The sequence below is a fragment of the Neophocaena asiaeorientalis genome, unplaced genomic scaffold (assembly GCF_003031525.2).
Source record: "Neophocaena asiaeorientalis asiaeorientalis breed wild unplaced genomic scaffold, Neophocaena_asiaeorientalis_V1.1 scaffold91, whole genome shotgun sequence".
In the NCBI taxonomy this organism is placed as follows: domain Eukaryota; kingdom Metazoa; phylum Chordata; class Mammalia; order Artiodactyla; family Phocoenidae; genus Neophocaena; species Neophocaena asiaeorientalis.
This window is the reverse complement of record NW_020173198.1, coordinates 8,379,320-8,397,843: the sequence shown is the minus strand read 5'-3', so window position 1 is coordinate 8,397,843 and position 18,524 is coordinate 8,379,320. Positions and strand designations below refer to the sequence as shown.

The window sequence follows — 18,524 nt, the reverse complement described above, 5'->3', positions numbered from 1 at the left end:
AGCCTCCAAGCCTGTTTCCCTGTTTTTAATTTTTCAAATAAACTGCCAACATTTAATGATTGGAGAAAACACAGAGCAACCTTGAACACTCAGCTTTTTTTTTTTTTTTCCTTTGGCAGGGCTGGGGGGGGGTCAAGGAGGCGCCTATGAGAAGGGGTTGGGTCCTCAAGTACATTTCAGCTTCCAGTTGTACTACGTCTCACACACCAGTCACCAGCCCAGTTCCTGCTTCCTGGACTAGATGACATGGTGCCACTCAAGGAATCCAGAAACAAACGGCCTCTCACAGGAGCTTTGGACAGTGGGCAGGAAAGGCCAGGGAGCTTCTCCATTCTGCAGCTTTCTTCAGAGCCCAGAGGGTCCATACTGGACCTGCCTCTTAGCTGCTTCAAAATGCCAGGCTAGGCCAGAGCTGTAGCTCAAGTTCACTCATAATTGAAAGGAACACTCGCTCGCTCACTCCTGTCTGTCTGGTTTTCTGCTGTATTCCCAGGGCCCAGCTCTATACCTGGCACAGAGTGGGTGTTTAATAAATACTCACCGAACGAAGGAAGGAATGCTAGAGACACAGAGGTGAAAAAGAGATGACTCTGCCATCAAGAAGCAGGTAGGTGTGGGTAGGAAAGACGTGTGTTAACAATGATACAGGTGATAAAAGCAAGCACAGTGGTAAGGTCAGGGTAAGAGGTCGTCTAATCTGGCCTACCAGTTGTCAGGAAAGTTTCTGAAGGACAGAGGTTTCCAGCTTGGCAAGTGCAGGATGCCGGTGCTAGTCCCTAAGACAAATAAACTGAGGTGGGGTGGTAGCGGGGGAGGCGAGGGCTGAAGGAGATAGGCTGGTTGGAACAGATGCCTTGAGATAGCCATGTGGAGATGTTGGTGGACAGGTGGATGAGGCTCAGAGGTGACTGAGCTGACATGGGTGACGTAAATTTAGGAATATATGGATGGTAAGTAAGCCTTGAACAGAACGAGCCTGAGACAGAACCTTAAGGAATACTAACGTTTAAATGGGTGGGCTGAGGAAGAGGGACCTGCAAAGGAGAGGGAGAAGGTGCAGACGTGGAGAGGGTGGAGTCAAGGGCGCCAAGGGTGCCTCAAATGGAGGAGTGGTCTAGAGATCGAATAAGAACAAAGAAGCCAAGGGGAGGCTGTCCCCAACTTAATCCCCTTCTCTCCCCATCTCCGCCGTTCAAATCACTGTAGCATCCTCCTCTCTAGCACTGAAGATCCTTCTCTTCAAACCTGAGACCCTAAGTGTATTCATTCCTTCAAGGAAAAGGGAAGAGGAAATGAACCTTACAGCTTCTCCTGCGAACGCAAATGCTTTCTCCAAAAGCGCTTTTTAAAGTCTCGCAGTAGCCTCGTGAGGCTCGGTGTGAGTAACCCATCTCAGAGACGTGAAAACTGAGACTTGGAGGCTTTTAATTTACTTGGCCTGTGTCCCAAAGCCAGCAAGGGGTAAAACAGGGATTCGAAACCAGCCCGCATAACTTCAGAGCCTGTGCTCTCCGCATAATGGCACCAACACCTCACTCCCACCGCAGGCTCACTAGCAGGAAGCAAGAGAGCCGGGAGGCGAAACTGCCTCCTCAAAGGCTCTACCGCGCCAAAGCTTCCGCACCAACACAGAAGGAGGGATTACGCCGGGTCCCGGGCCCAGCTCCAAGGCGGTAGAACTTGCTGGAGACTGCGGCCTCAGGCCGGGGCGAGCGCACACCAGCGACCGGGGGGACTTGAATCTGAGGGTGCGGGTCGCCCTCCAGTCCCTCGGTTCTCCGCGCAAGTCCCCAGGCCCAGTCTCCAGCCCCAACCCCGTCCTGCCTGGTAGGCGCCCTCCTCACTCACCCGAAGGCCAAACTTCCCCGCCTCCACGTGAGAGCCGACTCCGCCGTGACCCGGAAGTCAATCTCGACTCGCTGGCCCGCCCTCGCAAGATGTGTTTACTTCCGGGTCGAGGCCTAGCGGGGAGCGCGGTTGCCGTGGAAACTGCAGCCATGGCGGCCCCGGGACGGGTGGGCAGCGTCTCTCAGCGCTTGGAACGGGCGCTTTCAACTGAGTCGTTCATCACCGCCAGGACGCCAGGGCCCGTCGTGTCTCCCGTGTCCCTGGATCTGCGCGTCTCGCCGGGACAGGTTGCGGAGCTGCCCGGCAAGAACCTGTGGGAGCAGATCTGCGAAGGTAGGCAGCCCGGGCCGGCCGAGAGGGGCGGGACTCGGGCGGCCAGGTGGGGCCGGCGCTTCCTGGGCGCCTAAGGTGCGTCGGGCGGCTGACGCGCGAGGCCTCCTGGCATACTCGCCGCGGGCCCGCCGGGCTCCCCAAGTTACGTAGGGGAAACAGAGACTCTGAGAGGCTTGCCTGAGGTTAGGCAGCGCAGCCTCCAGCCTGCATCCATAGTCAGGTCGAAGGCAGGGGAAGGCGGAATAAAGGGGACTAGCTGGTGTGGGCCAGTGGTGCTCAAATCTCATTTAGTGAACAGGAAAGAATCGCTGGGATGGAGATGGGGAGCTTGTTTAAAACATAGGTTTCAGGCCCCGCCCACAGGGCTCCTAATGGGGTGTAGGGGATCTGCACTTTGAAGGAGCACCCCAGGTAATTCTGATGTAGATAATCTGTGGCCCACGCGTTGAGCAAGCCTGGTCTAGACAGATTTGACTTTAATCCTCTTCTTCTTAGCCTTCCTTAAAATTCGTAAGTGGAGTTTGTTTAGTTCACCTTCTTTTGTGGGTCTACATGTACCCTTGATCATGAGGTCCCGCAGTACTCTTCACATACGTTGGACAGGTTAGGCATACCTCCGAGATGTTGCAGGTTGTGTTTCAGACCACAGCAATAAAGCGACTCACAGGAGTTTTTTGGTTTCCTAGTGCATATAAAAGTTATGTTTACACAATACTGCAGTCTATTAAGTGTGCAATAGCATTATGTCTAAAAAACACTGTATATGCCTTAGCTTAAAAATACTTCATTGTTGGGGAATTCCTTGGCTGTCCAATGGTTAGGACTCCGTGCTTTCACTGCCCAGGGCCCTGAGGGCCTGGATTTAATCCCTGGTCGTGAAACTAAGATCCCACAAGGCCTGCAGTGTGGTCAAAAATAAATAAATAAATAAGAAGACTTTATTGCTAAAAAATGCTAACCATCATCTGAGCATTCAGTGGGTTGTAGTCTTTTTGCAATACTAATGTCAAACAGCACAGTTCACCATGACAAATGTAATAAGAATGGAAAAGTTTGAAATATTTTGAGAATGTCCAAAATGTGACACAGACACAAAATGAGCAAATGCTGTTGGGAAAATGGCACTCGTAGACTTGCTTGATGCGGGGTTGCCACAAACCCTTCAATCTGTAAAAAACTCAGGACGTTCTAAGTGCAATACAGTGGCGCACGATAAAACAAGGTATACCTGTATTTTACTTATCCTCGGTAAAGTGAGCATAATAATGGCACCTATTTCAAGGTGTTAGGAGGATGCAGCTAAAGGGGCACTTCAGAAAGGGCTTAGCAAAGTGCCCGATTTACACCAAGAGCTCAGTGTATATTGCTCTTAATAATGCTGGGTGTTTTTTTTCCTCCCTGAGATTGTAAACTCCTTGAGGTCAGGAACTCAGATTTTTCATTCTTGTGGCTACCATCATTACTTCAACTGTCTGAAACAGCGCTGTCCAATAGAACTTTCAAATGTGGTAGCCACTAGCCACACATGGGTGTTGAGCACTTGAAATGTGATTAATGCAATTTTATAACTGAATTTTTTGTTTTACTTCTAATAAGTTCTAATAAACTTACACAGCTACATGTGGCTAGTGACCACTGTATTGGACAGTGCAGGTCAGTAAATGTTTGTTGAATGGAGGAGAGACTGAATGTACCAGTATATGGGACTAGGTAGAGTGAGAGAGAGCCATGAGTTGAGAGAAGTGGAAAATACAAAGGAAGAAGAGAATAATGGACTCAGAGTTGATAGATGCCCTGGAAGGCCATCTATTTCAACTCCTACCCAGTGCTTGAATTCCTTCTCCTGTATTGCATTATACCTAGAAAAACCTTTTTCATCTTGAATGTTCTCCTTGTAACTTCTACCCTTTGCTCCTTACCCTCCTGGTGCTATGATCCAATTGCTAGTCACTCTACCATTATGAAAACACCCAAATAGAAGGTTGTTATTGTGGCTGTCTTTTCCCCAGAGCTTTCACTTCTCCAGGCCAAACAGCTCTTCATAATACAATTGACTAGTAGTGTTTTGTCGAGGAAGCTGCTCAACCTCATCTCTAAGAGGGGATAATCCTTGTACCTACCTCACAGGGCTGTTGTGAGGCTGGAATAAGAAGACAATGTATGCAAAGGTGCTTGCACAGAGCCTGGCATTTAGAAAGTGCTCAATAAATGTTCGTTATTGTTGACAAAGAAACATGCTTTGCATTTGTTTTAGAATCATGGAGTTTATTTTTCTCAAACAGGCCTGTAGGGAGAAAGCAAAGACAAAGGGTTTTGTTGCTCTGAAAAGCAAGTGAATTGATGCCACTGACAAAGTGATAGAGTTACAAAATGAAGTTAATGAGGTCAGAGACAGTGAATTTATACACACAGGCACTGTAATGATTATTATAACCTGGATGATAGACCCAGTTTCTTAAAACAAACATTCTAACAAATGCAGTTTTCTATAATAAACGTAGTAAATTCAGTTTCTCACAGAAACATGAAAAACAGGCTTTGTAATAATCCTGTGTTTGAGGTTAAGTATTATATTCTTTTAGGATATTTCCATTTAAAAAGCAAATTATCACAGCAAACAGACCTATCAGAAACTCAATTTCAGGAAAATGAGATACAGAATAGATATTATTAAGACCTTTATTCTGCCTGGCTAGTGCTGTGTGTGTGTGTGTGTGTGTGTGTGTGTGCGCGCGTGCATGCACGCGCGCGCACGTGTATGGTGACTTACTTGTGAATGTTCTTCAGTTTTCTCATCTTTCCAGTGATAACTAACCTAGGGCTTTTTATTCTCAAAAGCACCTGTATTAGTATCAATAAACGTCTTTCCTGCCAAGGCTTCTAATCGAGTCTTGTAGTTGCTTATGACAATGACTTTTAACTATGGTTTTAACCAGGACTGATTCAAAGTATTTGGAGCTTACAGTCTTTTATTCTGATATTGCTGCTGTTACTGCCATCGGCATCCTTATTATTGCCGTTGGTTCATCACTCCAAACACTAGTCTCTGGCCTCAGCGCTCAGTGCTGTTGTGAAATCAGGTCCCTTCTTCCCACCTGCCAGATAACAACATGGTCCAGTTCTGAATCAATGCTTGTTCCCCCAGCACAGCAGCTGAGCACAGCTGGAGAAAAGTGACACCAGGTGGCTCTCAGCAGTGCTTATTGGTCAACATCCATAAGTGCCTTCTCCCTTTGCCTGCATCTACTAGTCCCAAGTTTTTACTCCACTCCTCTGACTTGGCGTGATAACACTTGGCAGATGGAGGAGGAGGAGGCATTCACTGAGAATAGTCAGGTGATCAAGAGTGGGGAGGGAATCCTCCAGCTTCCTGATACCAACAAACATATTTGCATCTGCTCATATGGAAGAAGTATTTATCCCACTACCCGCACAGCTCAGCCCTGCATCTGTGCTTTGGTGCCGTCCTCTCGCTATACCAGGATCCTGCTGTATCACTCACCTCTCCAACATCTTTAACTTCTCTACAGGCTTTTCCATCTAAGCATCCTCTAGTCAGTCATCTTGGTGAAAACCTCTCCCTTGACCCCTGTCATCTAGCTCTTGTCTATCCCTCGTACCCTCTCTAGCCAAGCTTCTGGAAAGAATTCGTGTTCGCACCACTGTCATTCCCATTCCCTTATTAACCCATGAGCTCCTACTTCATGGCTTCAGTGAAATCATTCTCATGCATGAATCATCATATCTACCAGTGCGGCGAGTTATTTTAACTGCTAGACCAGGCATGACCCCAGGCACTGTTCTAAACACCAACAATTACTCTCTCATAAACTCCACTGCCCAGTCCAGAAATCAGATTCATCTTGCATGCTTCCCTTTCACTTTCCATGATCCCTACATTCATTCTCCAATCCCTGTAGATCCTACCGGCTCAACATCTCCTGTAACCCCCAATTCCTCAGCCCCTAGTTCTCATGGCCCTTACCACTCCCTGTTTGGATTGCTGCTGTAGCTTTTTAGTTGGGGAAGGCTTCCTTCCAGACTGTCTTCTACAGGAACCTCTCTCAAATTCAAATCTGATCACATCATGCCATGACCTACAATGATTTTTACAGCTTTCATGGTAAACATAAACTTCTTAGCTTAACACCTAAGCCCTTTAATGATTTGGTCTCTGTCTCTTTTTTTTAGATTCATCGCCTACCATTTGTCCAAATCATCCTAATGGCTAACATTTATTGAGCTGCCCTTTATGTGCCAGGCACTGTGCTAGGTGCTTGCTTTTCCTCTTGTTTAAACCTCTCAGTAACTTGGTGGTTTAAACAGATAAGGAAATTGAGGCATAGAGAGCTTAGGAAACTTGTCCAAAGTAAGTGGTAGAACCGGACTGCAACTCGTGTGTGGCACTCAAGTTCAAGCCCTTAAGCGACATAGCAGTGTGCCTAAAGTGTAGACCTGGAGCTCCCTCATCACGACATCCCCGATGCTTGCTGAAGCGCAGATTCCTGTGGTGTGATGATTCACCCCACTCCTTGGGGGTGAGTCCCTAAGCTCTGCAGTTTAAATACACTCTCTAGGCAAGGGACAAGGCATAGTATCACTGTCCTGTGCTGTGTACCTTTAACCATAAGAAACTATTCCTCCAGCACACCACACTGTTCCATTCCTCCGCACCTTTGCACAAGCTTTCCCTCTTACTGGAACATCTCTGCCTTCTCATCTTCATCTTTCGAGACTCAGCCCAAGTGGCCCCTCTTCTGGAAAGCCTTCTGTTATTCTTCACGCTGATTTTGAGGCCCTTCCTTGGTGCTTCCTGAGTGCAGCCCTCTACGGCATCACTTCACATCTTATAACCACTGGCTCTTACTGTGCATCCCCTCACCAGGACACAAGCTCTTCTGCCTTCTTCATCTGTCCCCCCAGCACCTTGTACATCCCCTTGCCGTAGTATATGCTGGCTGAGTGTTCGTTAGATTCACTTCCAGCCTCCATCTTCCTGGTTCATCCCTTTCCAATAGGCCGCTGTTGGTGAACACTGCATTTTAATTGCTGTTTCATTTAGGAACATGTTCAGCTGCAAATCACAGAAAACCCAACTAATAGTGGCCTGAGCAATAAAGACATTTCATCACCTCACGTGCCTGGAACATGGCGGTGGGGAGGTTCCAATTTGAGCACGAGGGCTCTGTTCGCCCAACAGGGTTATAGGTTCTTTCTGCTCTGCCTCTTACATAATGTTGCCTTTGTTGTATAAAATGAACAACTATGTTTACTTGTTCTTAGATTAATGTTCGTTTAAAATGCATATAACATTAAATTCCCCTAACCAATTACAGGTTCTCCCTGCTACCCAAAAGTAGAGAGTTCCTGTGAAAACTTTCGTAAGCCAAAATGGCATAAAGCAAAGAAATGATTACCTTAGGACACATCTTGCTAAAGGATGCACAGAATAAATCGAGAAAAAGTACAGATGTTCACAGACAGTTCAAAACTGTGGTGGCGTGATGCTGAGATGCTGAGTGTAGTTCCAGGGGAAGGAGCTTGGCAGTGCCACTCCACTGCTCGGAATACACACTTCCTCTGTAACAGTTCGCTGCAAAAAAACCGCTGATCGCTCTTTTCACTTTTCACCTTTTCTGTTAAAGCAAAAATGCCCTTTGGATTTCTCTTGGTTAGCGAAAACAGGTACTATTGTAGGTCTTTTGTAAAAGTGAAGTGCGTAAAGCAAACTTTCAAAAAGTGGGGGACACCTGGAATCCAGTTTACAAGCTTAGGTAACGAAAAGATTGTAAACATTTGGAAATTTAATATACCTGATTTTCTGAAGAATTTCTAGTGCCAAACCAGCAAATTTTTCTTCAGTACTCTTTACAAACTTAATAAATTCATGCAAAATTATATGGCTTTCAATGTAAAAAGCATCAGTCTGTAACCAATTATATGTTTTAAATTGAAATCGCAAGGTGACAGTGACAAATTCTCAAATATGCCAGATTCTCTTAAATCTTACAGAGGCTTGAAATAAAAAACACATCAGATTGTCCTGAGGCAAATGTATTTTCCCATACTTCTACATAATCATATAACTGTATATCTTTTGTGGTTGTAGGATGAAAAAGTTTGTATATTTTCCATCAAATTTCTCATTGGGAAAAATATAAATGGCAAATAAATCATAATTAAAGAAATATAAATAAAAGTAAAGTATCATTTTAAATATGTATGAGATCAGTTATACCCTAGAGAAACAGGCAGACTTACTATTAGGAGTGTGAATTATTATGAACCTTTTGGAGGAAAATTTGGCAATTTGGCCCAAATTTTAAATTATTTTTTTCTTTGAAAGAACAATTCCACATCTAAGAGTTAATCCTACAAAAGTATCTCCTTTCTGATCAATGATGTGTGTATAAATATGCTTACAACAGCATTGTTTGTAATAATGAAAAATTGGAAGCAACCTAAAAGTCCACTAAGAGTACACTGGTTAAATAAATGAAGCACATCATATAGTAGCAGCATTGAACGAGCTCCATGATTCAGCACCTAGAATGGATTCTGGCACATAGTGGACTCTCAATAAATATGGATGAATGAATTGATAAAGAGTCAAAAGTAACTTGCTGTAGTGTTTGTTTTGTTCATTCATTCATTACTTCATTCATTCAGCTTCTGAGTTCCCTAGCGGTCCAAGCGTGATTAAGACTCCACACTTCCAATGCAGGGGACGTGGGTTTGAACCCTGGTCGGGCAACTAAGATCCCACATGCTGTGCAGCCAAAAAATTTAAATTAAAAAAAAAAAGTACATTCATTCAGCTTCATATTCTTTGGGAATGTGATGGTGAGCACAAACAGACCCAGGTACATCCACATCCCCCCCCCCCCCCCAAAAAAACACAGTCTTTTAGAAGAGATACTCATTAATTTTTGCAAATTTCAAATACGGGTAGGACTTAATATGAGTTACGCAGAATAAGGACACAGTGTTATCAAGTTCTATGCTTGGGTGATTTGAGCTAGTCTTGGATATCTAAAGTGAATGAATGTATTTGTGAATTATATACAAATGTTAGTAAATGCATTGAAAAAGTTTTGGTTGAATCTATGCCAATTCCAGCAATGGTTATGGGTTGTAATGGGATTAGATATGATTCTACATAAGCCATCTCCGTATTATTTGGAATTTTTCTCATAATAAGCATGTATTGCTTTTGTAATCAAAGCTATAAATGTATATGTATCTTAAATCCAAACGAATAGTTTTCACACCGTGTTGGTGATTCTCAGTGTGTTGGGGGAAGAAGGTGAATTTACATTTTTGCTTGAGAGGAAAGAATAAGGTGGTAGAGCTAGAGTTGCTGTGGTGGGCAGAATTCTCAGATGGCCCCCAAGATTCCTGCCTCTAGTGCACATAGCTCCCAGTTATCCAATCAGAAACTAATTTAGGCACTGCTGTCAAAGGATTTTTCAGATGTAATTAAAGTGTGTAATCAGATGACTTTATTTTTTTTTTCTAATTGAATCTGTAGGTTTTTTGTTTATTTGTTTTGTTTTTTGGCCACACTGCACAGCTTGTGGGATCTTAATTCCCCGACCAGGGATCAAACCCAGGACCCCAGCATTGGAAGCTCACAGTCCTAAGTCAATTGAGGGAATTCCCTAACCCAGGGAATTCCCTCAATTGACTTTAAATTAAGAAGATTATTGTAGGTGGGCCTGACCTAATCAGGTGAGCCCTTAAATGAAGTCAGAGAGGTTCAAGCAGAAGAGACTACTGTTGCTTTGAAGTAACATATATCCAAGAGTGAGCTGCCTGGACCTGAGGGCGGCCAGCCTCTTGGTGCTGAGAGCAGTCCCCATAACAACCCAAAAGAAAATGTGGACTTCAGAGCTACATCCACAAGAAACTGAATCCCACCAACAATCAGTGAACTTGGAAGAGGACCCCAGCCGTCAGATGAGATCACAGCCATGGCCAACACAATTTCAGCCTGATGAGACCCTGACCCATACCCAGGCTCCTGACCCTTGGGAACTGTGAGATAATAAATTTGTGTTAAGTTGCTAAGTTTGTGATAACTTGTTACATAGCACTAGAAACCTATTCTAGCTAGTATTGGGAATCAAAATTGCTTAAAACCTGCATCCTGACATACTAGTCCCCAACCTGATACCTAGGAATTGAAGAAAAAGTTGAGAATTGCTCTACCACCTGATAAGGAACGAGGTAATGGAATAAAACTTGCCTCCAGTACAAATGCATCAACCCCATCTCACCCAGAAACTGTTTTCCCTCATCACTGCAAAGCACCTATGCAGTTGCCTTTGAAACATTGACCTTTCCGGAAATATTTTTACCAGTCTTTCCCTTAGGGGTGTAACCAATATAGTCATGGGCATTTTCTTGCTGTCTCTCAGCAATAGTTGTTGTTACGCTGTAGAACTTATGTGGAATATTCTTTGCATTAAGCTCCCCAGCAGGTTGACAGTGATCAGTCTTGAAACCTGGCAATTGTTCTCCAACTCACTGCATGTTAGAATCAGCTGGAGGACTTAAAATATTGATTCCCAGCCTCTTGCCCCAGACCTACTGAATCAAAATTTCTGGGGTCGGGCCAAGACATTAGCATTTTCAAAAATCTCCCGGGTAATTATAATGTACAGCCAAGATGGAAACTTACTGGAGCTTACGGTAGAACCTCTCCAATTTTAACTGCTTGCAGGTTACCTGGGGGTCTCGTTAAAATGCAGATTCAGATTCAGCAGATCTGGGGTGGGGCTTGAGATGTTGCATTTCTAACTCCCCAGGGATGCCGATGCTGCTGGTCCCTGGGCAATGCTTCGACTAGCAAGGGTTAACGGGATTGCTTTTCCAGCCGTATACCCCAATCTGGCAGCCTTAACTTCACACCCATCCCCACGTCTGCCTGAGATGGCTCATCTTGCCTCTGTCTCTTTTATTCTGCCCCCCTATACGTAACATTCTCCTCTTCTTTTTCTCCCCTCTCCTTCCTGTATGCTATTGGTGTCTTCCCTTAGCCACCCTCCTCATTTTCTTCCTCTTTTTATCCCTTGTAGTTATAATTCGGTGGGCAAGATCTAAATCTACCTTCTTGGGAAGAGTCTCAAACTCTTACATAAAGCCTGGAGTCTTTCATGCAAGAGAAGAATCATCTCTTACCCATTTTAAATAAACACCCTGTAATGGCCAATTGTTTTTTCATTTTTGAAAACCACCAACCAAAATAAAATTTAAGGAGATTTTATTCAGAGGAAAGGGAATTATCCACAAGCTGTAATGAAGTATGGAATTGAGGGGTTTTTTTCCCCCCCACTCCCTTCAGAGTATGAAGCTGAGCTGCCTCCCTTTCCAGAAGGATATAAAGTCAAACAAGAAGCTGTGGTTACTGTGAGTATCACCCGGGCCCCAACCTAACTGAAAGGTTCTTACACGAAAACAGCACTGATGGCTGGTGAGCATCAGACACTGTCATGAATCAGGGAGGGGGAAAGGAAAGGCACTGGAACCAGAACCAGAACCAGAACCAGGGCCAGTCATACCTCTGCTGCTAATGATGTGACTTAAAGGGCATCACACAACCACTTTGAGCCTCAGTTTCTGCATCTGTTAAATGGAGCAGATAATCCTTGACTAACTCACAGGGCCTTTGTAGGGCTCAAATGAGATCCTAGATGAGGAAGGCCTTTGCAGTGGATTCAACATCATGTCCACGTTGGGGACAGTTTTGCAGAAGGAGCAGATTTCTTTTTGCATAGCTGGGTGGGCTAAGACTGTACTAAGGAAGGAGAGAGGGCCAAGGACAAGGCAGCCAGGAAGGGAGGCCCTAAGGCAGTATGCTTGGAGTAAAATAGGGACTTAATGGAGTTTAAAATAAAAAGGTAAGGCTTTGAGAAATGAAGGGACTTGAGCAGGGTCACAGGGATGAGACAAAAACCTAAGTCACTAGACTTCATTATGTCACTACAGCTGCCTCCATTAGAGATTCTGTGTCTAAGATCTTCCTTGGCTTGTGATTGTTCCTTTTTCATAGCATCCTGTTCTTGCTTTATGAATGCAATGCTTTCTCAGATTTCTCTGCAGATACTAATTACAGTTCTCTCCCCTGAATTATTTTTGCTTCTTCAGGGTCAGTTGTTCTTTATAGATCTTGATCTTTGTCTTTTATGCTGTTGATGTTCTTCCTCTGTGTAGAAAGTTTTGATTATTTATTCAAAATTTAAAATGCAAGCGTGAGTGGATATTTCTACATAGTTGGTATAGTTTTCTTCTACTGTCACACATGTTGGTTTGTTTTCTGGATGGGTCTCTTCCATGAATAGAAACACTGACTGGGAGCTCATGGGGAGTGATTGTCCACTGGAGGACTTTTCTTCAGGGTCAGCAGACAGGGACTCCCTATTTTGGCACTGGGCTGGAAGCCTCCACATCAATGTTGAGGTTTTTTTTTTCTCTTGACTGCCAAAATGGCACCCTGAGTAGTTCTACTCCTTCCCAGGCTGTTTGTTTAATTTGTTTACAGAAGATTCATTGGAAAGGAGGGAGAGCAGGATATAAAAGGCTGCTGTGAATGCCCAAGGGGGCAGAAGCAGGAGGAGGGAGGATGGGGCAGCAGGCCACGGGGTCTCCAGCCAGATTTTCACTTAACCTCTCCTGTGTATTGTTTCCTTTCTCATTCCCACACTGTGAGGAACCTCTGAAGCCCTTTGGAATTCTGGTGGGAACGTGGACTCTCATCTTCTGGGGGCAGTTTCCTCCTGTGGATTCTGACCTGCCACTCCTCCTCTCATCTGACAACAGGCTTTATTCTGTTTCTTTTGTAAATTTATTCATTTATTTATTTTTGGCTGCATTGGGTCTTCGTTGCTGTGCCCAGGCTTTCTCTAGTTGTGGCGAGCGGTGTCTACTCTTTGCTGTGGTGCGCGGGCTTCTCATTGCAGTGGCTTCTCTTGTTGCGGAGGACGGGCTCTAGGCATGCGGGCTTCAGTAGTTGTGGCACACGGGCTCATTAGTTGTGGCACGTGGGCTCAGTAGTTGTGGCTGGCGGGCTCTAGAGCACAGGCTGAGTAGTTGTGGCGCACGGACTTAGTTGATCCGTGGCATGTGAGATCTTCCTGGACCAGGGCTCGAACCCATGTCCCCTGCATTGGCAGGCAGATTCTTAACCACTGCGCCACCAGGGAAGCCCTATTCTGTTTCTTTTGGAAATGTCTGGAGATCTCTCATCCATTGACAGCCCTCCCAGTCTTTGTTATGGGTTTATTTCTTGGTTGTCCTTTATAGGTGTCTTGGGAGAGAAGAGAAAGATTTGTGCTCAGCATGCCCCCTTGAACCTAAATTCTGACACAGACTTTTATTTTTGTTATATTATAAAAGAAAATACAATGATTTAAACTACATGAATTGATTTCCCTCCCCACTGCCACCCCAGGCGTCACCATCAGAGGAAAGGGTTTTCGGCGGCTTCAACATGGAACACCTTTACCCAGCTGCTCCTTTAGCCGTGGTCCCACAAGTGACCTGTCCTCAAGCTAAACGGGAAACAATCGACCCAAAAACATGTACGTAAGGAAGTGCGATCTCAGCTCTATAGTTCAGAAGTTGTGACATTGCAAAACCATGGGGTGGGGACAGGGTGGACAGATAGACCTCAGGGAGACCACGTAATAAGAATGTGTTCTTGTTTAATTTTTATTTTTAAGAGATAGCCTTTATTCCACTGATGTATCTTTTTTTTAAATTTTATTTTATTTATTTTTTTATACAGCAGGTTCCTATTAGTTATCTACTTTACACATACTAGTGTATATATGTCAACCCCAATCTCCCACTTCATCCCACCCGCCCTCCTGCTTTCCCCCCTGGGGGTCCACTGATGTATCTTTAAGGTTGAAAAGGAAGAAAGACACTTAAGTTCTTAAGTACTTAAGTTCTACATTACATACAAAGGGGGAAAATGTAAAGAGTAAAAGAAAATATCATCCTGTCTTGCTTTGTGTGTGGAAGCCAGAGATGCAGGCGTCCTCATCTTCCTCCCTGAGTCCCTGTTCCTCGCCCTCCCTGGTGCCAGGCCCTCTCCCCCGCTGGTTTGTTCTGCTCCCTCCGCTAGTGGGCTTTGGGCTTTGGTAACCACTATTACTGTGCCCTTAGGTCCTTGTACCCCCGCCCCGTTCCCCTCTGACCTCAGTTCCTACCACACTCCCTTTGCGTATTTCCCTCCAGCTACACCAGCCTCCTGGCTATGCCTGTGGCCCTGGCCCCATGGACCCCCGTCTACAGCCCCACCAGACTACAGAAGCTCAGAGGGATATTTTAAGTTTCGTCGGTAATCAGCCCAACTCAGCAGTCTAGAGTAAAATATAACATTTATGGTCATGTTGATTAATGGAGAATACCTTTTTTTGTTCAGAAGCAAATGTTTCTCCCAAATTAACTTGAGCCATTTTGGATTTTTGGTGGGAATGTTTGTTTGTTTTAGGTTCCCCCAAAGAATATTTGGAAACATTCATCTTTCCAGTTCTGCTTCCCGGAATGGCTAGCCTGCTTCACCAAGCAAAGAAAGAAAAATGTTTTGAGGTCAGTTGTTTTGTTTCTTTATTTCTAAATGCTCGATAATGCATTTTTATCAGGTGGTAGCTCATTATCTTAGTACCGTCAAGTGGCTGTTTTCAAAATGATCCCTTTGGGAGGGAAAGCCTTGTTTCAGTCACTTATCCAACTCCGGCCGGGACATCTAGTTGTGCACACACACGCACTGCCATCTGTCTGTCCGCCTGGCTCTGGGGAGGTTTTCTGCCTCGCTTGGCCCGCTTGGCCTCCCTGCCTGCCCTTCTCCTGGGCAGTTGGCATCTGCCAGGTTTCTTGGGTCTTCCTGCTCCCGTTATGACATGCACAGATTATAGCTCTCCTGCCCTCTTATCCAGCTCCGGATTGACCATCCCACCTCGGGGCTCCCCCTACTCCACTTCATGCCAAATGCCACGAATGTACTTGCTTTAGGAGAGGCCTGGCCCATGGTGAGTGCTCGATGACCGGTCATTATCATACTGCAGCTAGTTATCTGTATGAATCGAGTTCCAGTCCTGGCGCACCGCCATGTAAGTACCCCAGAGGCTCCCTCTTTTCTGCAGTTGGCAGTATACATCAGGTGTGTGTCTTCCCTGCACAGTACTAGAATTTTGGATGACCTATACGCAGAGAGTAAAATAGCAACAGCATTTCACGTTGACCAAGTGCTTGCTCTGCTGGGTGCTTTGCTTAGGGCTTTATCATCACTCCCAACAGTTCTGTGAGGTTCCTCTTGATTCATATTGTCTGCATTTTGCAGATGAGAAAACGGACGAAGGGATAGATTCAGAAAGGTGATCAAGGGTGAATGGCAGAGCTAGGATTCAAATCCAAATTAAATGATTCAAAATGATATTTTTAAAAGTTGGCTGTAACTACAGTGCAAACCCCAATTTGTTTGACCCACGTCTTTAAAGCATTCACAGATAATGGTGTCACCTGCTTGGTTGCCCTTCAGCACAGGATCTCTCTGTGAGAATAGGATACTGTCCTGATGCTTTTATATACTGAAGAGACAACGTTTTCACGTGCTCTAGCAAACACTCAACTTTCCTTTTGCGCTGCCTTGACGTTATACTGACCCTCCTGTCTCTTAGTCACCCCACTTTATACCTCCCCCTAATTCACTGCCACTGGTCCATTCAGCATAACATTCCTTCTGACAGGCCTCACCGTGACAGTTGTGTCTTTAGTAGAAGCAGAAACGAATTATGAGACGTTGATCTGAAACCAGGCAGCACGCTTGTGAAGGAGGTGTTTAGGGTATGCTGCTGGGCCACGGTACACTGTTTGAGAACCGTGGATCCACATAAGGAGTCCAAGACCCCTCAGCCTGGCTTTCACGGCCCTCTGCAGTCTTTTCCCTCCTTCCTTAGAAGGACATCTCTCTCTGTTCTCCTTCCTGGGTGATACCCTCCAGCAGATAGAACCACTTGGAGGTCCCTGTACCTGCCCCACACTTCACGGCTTCTGTGCATATGTTCCTTCATTTTTTTTTTTTTTTTTTTTTTTTTGAGAAAAAAATCCTTGAGTTCTTCTTCTCTGCATATTTAAGTTCTATTTGTTTTTTCAAACTCAGCTCTGTGGCTTCTCTTTCAGGCCTACTGTTCCCAAACTGGAAGCAATTGAACCCAGCCCTCAGATTTCAGAGTATTTCATCTATTCCTCTTCTAGTGGAAAATTAAGACATCCTTGACCCACAAATACACTTCATTTTATACATGTCTGTCTCCCCCAGTATTTTAAGTTCCTTGAGGACAGATTCTCTGATTTATTTTTGTATCTCTATTCAGTGCCTAGTATATCCTACCCAGTACCTAGCCCCTGGTGAATACATAGTTGGCCCTCAATAAATGAGTGCACAGTTGGATGTCAGGGGAGCACCTCTACTACTATGTCCTTGACCAAAACCCAGTTTTCTTCTATCTGGGAAGACTGTTCTCTTGGGCTCATCCCTGGAGGGGCGCCATGAAGGGGGTGAGAGAAGAAGACATCCATATATTTCGTGAGTTAGTCAATGTAAGAGAGCAGTGAGTGGCAAATTCCACTGCCTAACCCTCCTTATATATTAATTATGCAATTAACTAGTAAATTGGGCTTTGGTTTATGGCATATTGATTAAGAACACATCTCTGGATGTGTTCTCAGGGTTACCTGGTTTTGACATCTCCCTCCACCCCAGCTGGCTGTACAGCCTTGGGCAAGTTATCTCATCTTTCTGAGCCACCATCTTTTCCTTATGTGTAAAATGAAGATGATCATAGCACCTGCTCATGGTGTTACTGAACCAGGGACTGAACCAGGGTCATTTGCCTGATGCACAGCAAGCCAAATACTAAGACACTGAGGTTTGCAGCAGAGAAGGGGTTTATTCACCAGGCAGCCAAGTGAGGAGATGGGATAACAAGTCTCAGGTCCACATTCCCGAAAGCAAGGGGCTTGGGATATTTATGGGTGAAGAGTATACCGTCAGAGGTCCAGGGGAAGGTGATTGGAGGCAGGAAAAGGGTGAGGTAATCACTGCTCTGCACAAGTATATCTGAATTACATGCTTCTTTCTTCATGGGATACATGTTCAGAAAATAGAGGTGCTAGCATGATCTGAGGGTGGAGTTTTTGGCTCTCTGACGTCACAAGGTCATTCATGGGACAACTGTGTAGGCCCAGTTTTAGGGTCGGTGGTCCCAACCAGTTTTAGCCTGCTTGAACTGGACAAGAGCTGACTCCAAGTTTCTGAAAAACAGCTTAAGCCACTGTTACTATAGCAACCCATACGTCAGAGGTGTTATCTATAGGAGGCGGTTACGGAGTCTTGTGATGTATTATCTAGGCTACATGAAGCTTGGAGGGTATGCAATTTGCAAAAATAATTAAGGCATCCTTGATCAGTGAAAGCAGGTTATAAGCACAGGGGCTTTTAACAAGCAGTTCCCTTATCTGCTCAAGACAAGCTCAAGAATTTCTGTTAGCCACCAGTTTCGGTTAACCCTGTGGGGCACAGTTTCAATGGGATTATGCTGATGAAATGAGGTGGCCCATACAAAGTACTTAGGGCAGTCCCTGGAATGTAGGAAGAACTCAGTAAATGTTAACTTATTATTGATCATTAGTATTACTGGGCTGCAGGTTCTCCCCAGGTAGGTTGGGTTACACCCATTACCTGAGTGGGCTTGCTCTTGTTCCTTGGCTACCCAGAGGCCTTATTCAGCACTTGGTCCCAGCTCCCCCCCAAGCATCTGATTACACAAGGACTTCATGAAGAAGGTTTATTTTGCTGATACTCTTATAGGGAGGTGGGAAGAGGGGTTTGTTGGCATCTATCAAGCAATACTTCATTAATCCTGTCTAGAACCACGTCTGTCCTCTCCAGGCGCCTCCTCCCACACAGCCTCTCCAGACCCCTTTTGGGTCCTGAACAATTCAGCTCTGGCTCTCAGCCTGCATAGCCCACTCAGCAAAGAAAAGTGCAGCATTCGGCTTACCCTTCCTTCCTCAAAATGCAATTCAACCGCTATTCATAGCTTTTGGTGGGTGGGAGTAGTGGTAGGGGGCTTCACACATCTCACCCCAACAGAGACAGAATTGCAAGGTTTTCTTCATATTTCTCTGGCAGAAATTCTTAGTTTTGAGACACAGGCCTGGTGAATTCAAATCTGGGAAACCTTAATCCTGCTATATTCTCCTGACATTCTGGTACAGACCAGTTGTCCAGATTGAACCAGAAAAAAACACAATGATCAGATCCCCATTTTCAT

General features: G+C 45.0%; 2 protein-coding genes across 5 annotated transcripts in view; one reads left to right on the top strand and one right to left on the bottom strand.

Moving 5' to 3' along the window:
* Positions 1 to 1,913, bottom strand: part of KNOP1 (lysine rich nucleolar protein 1) — a 17,430-nt gene extending 15,517 nt beyond the window's left edge. For all 4 annotated transcript variants that reach the window (XR_003003198.1, XR_003003200.1, XR_003003199.1 and 1 more), the window contains exon 1: positions 1,849 to 1,913. The gene's annotated coding sequence lies outside the window, so the exon portion shown is untranslated. The remainder of the gene's footprint in view (positions 1 to 1,848) is intronic.
* Positions 1,914 to 1,997: 84 nt separating this feature from the next.
* IQCK (IQ motif containing K) overlaps positions 1,998 to 18,524 on the top strand; it is a 122,969-nt gene continuing 106,442 nt past the window's right edge. Inside the window, exons 1-4 of the mRNA XM_024744373.1 lie at positions 1,998 to 2,181; positions 11,528 to 11,592; positions 13,634 to 13,763; positions 14,681 to 14,778. Of these exons, the coding sequence (XP_024600141.1) occupies positions 1,998 to 2,181; positions 11,528 to 11,592; positions 13,634 to 13,763; positions 14,681 to 14,778 (477 nt within the window). The remainder of the gene's footprint in view (positions 2,182 to 11,527; positions 11,593 to 13,633; positions 13,764 to 14,680; positions 14,779 to 18,524) is intronic.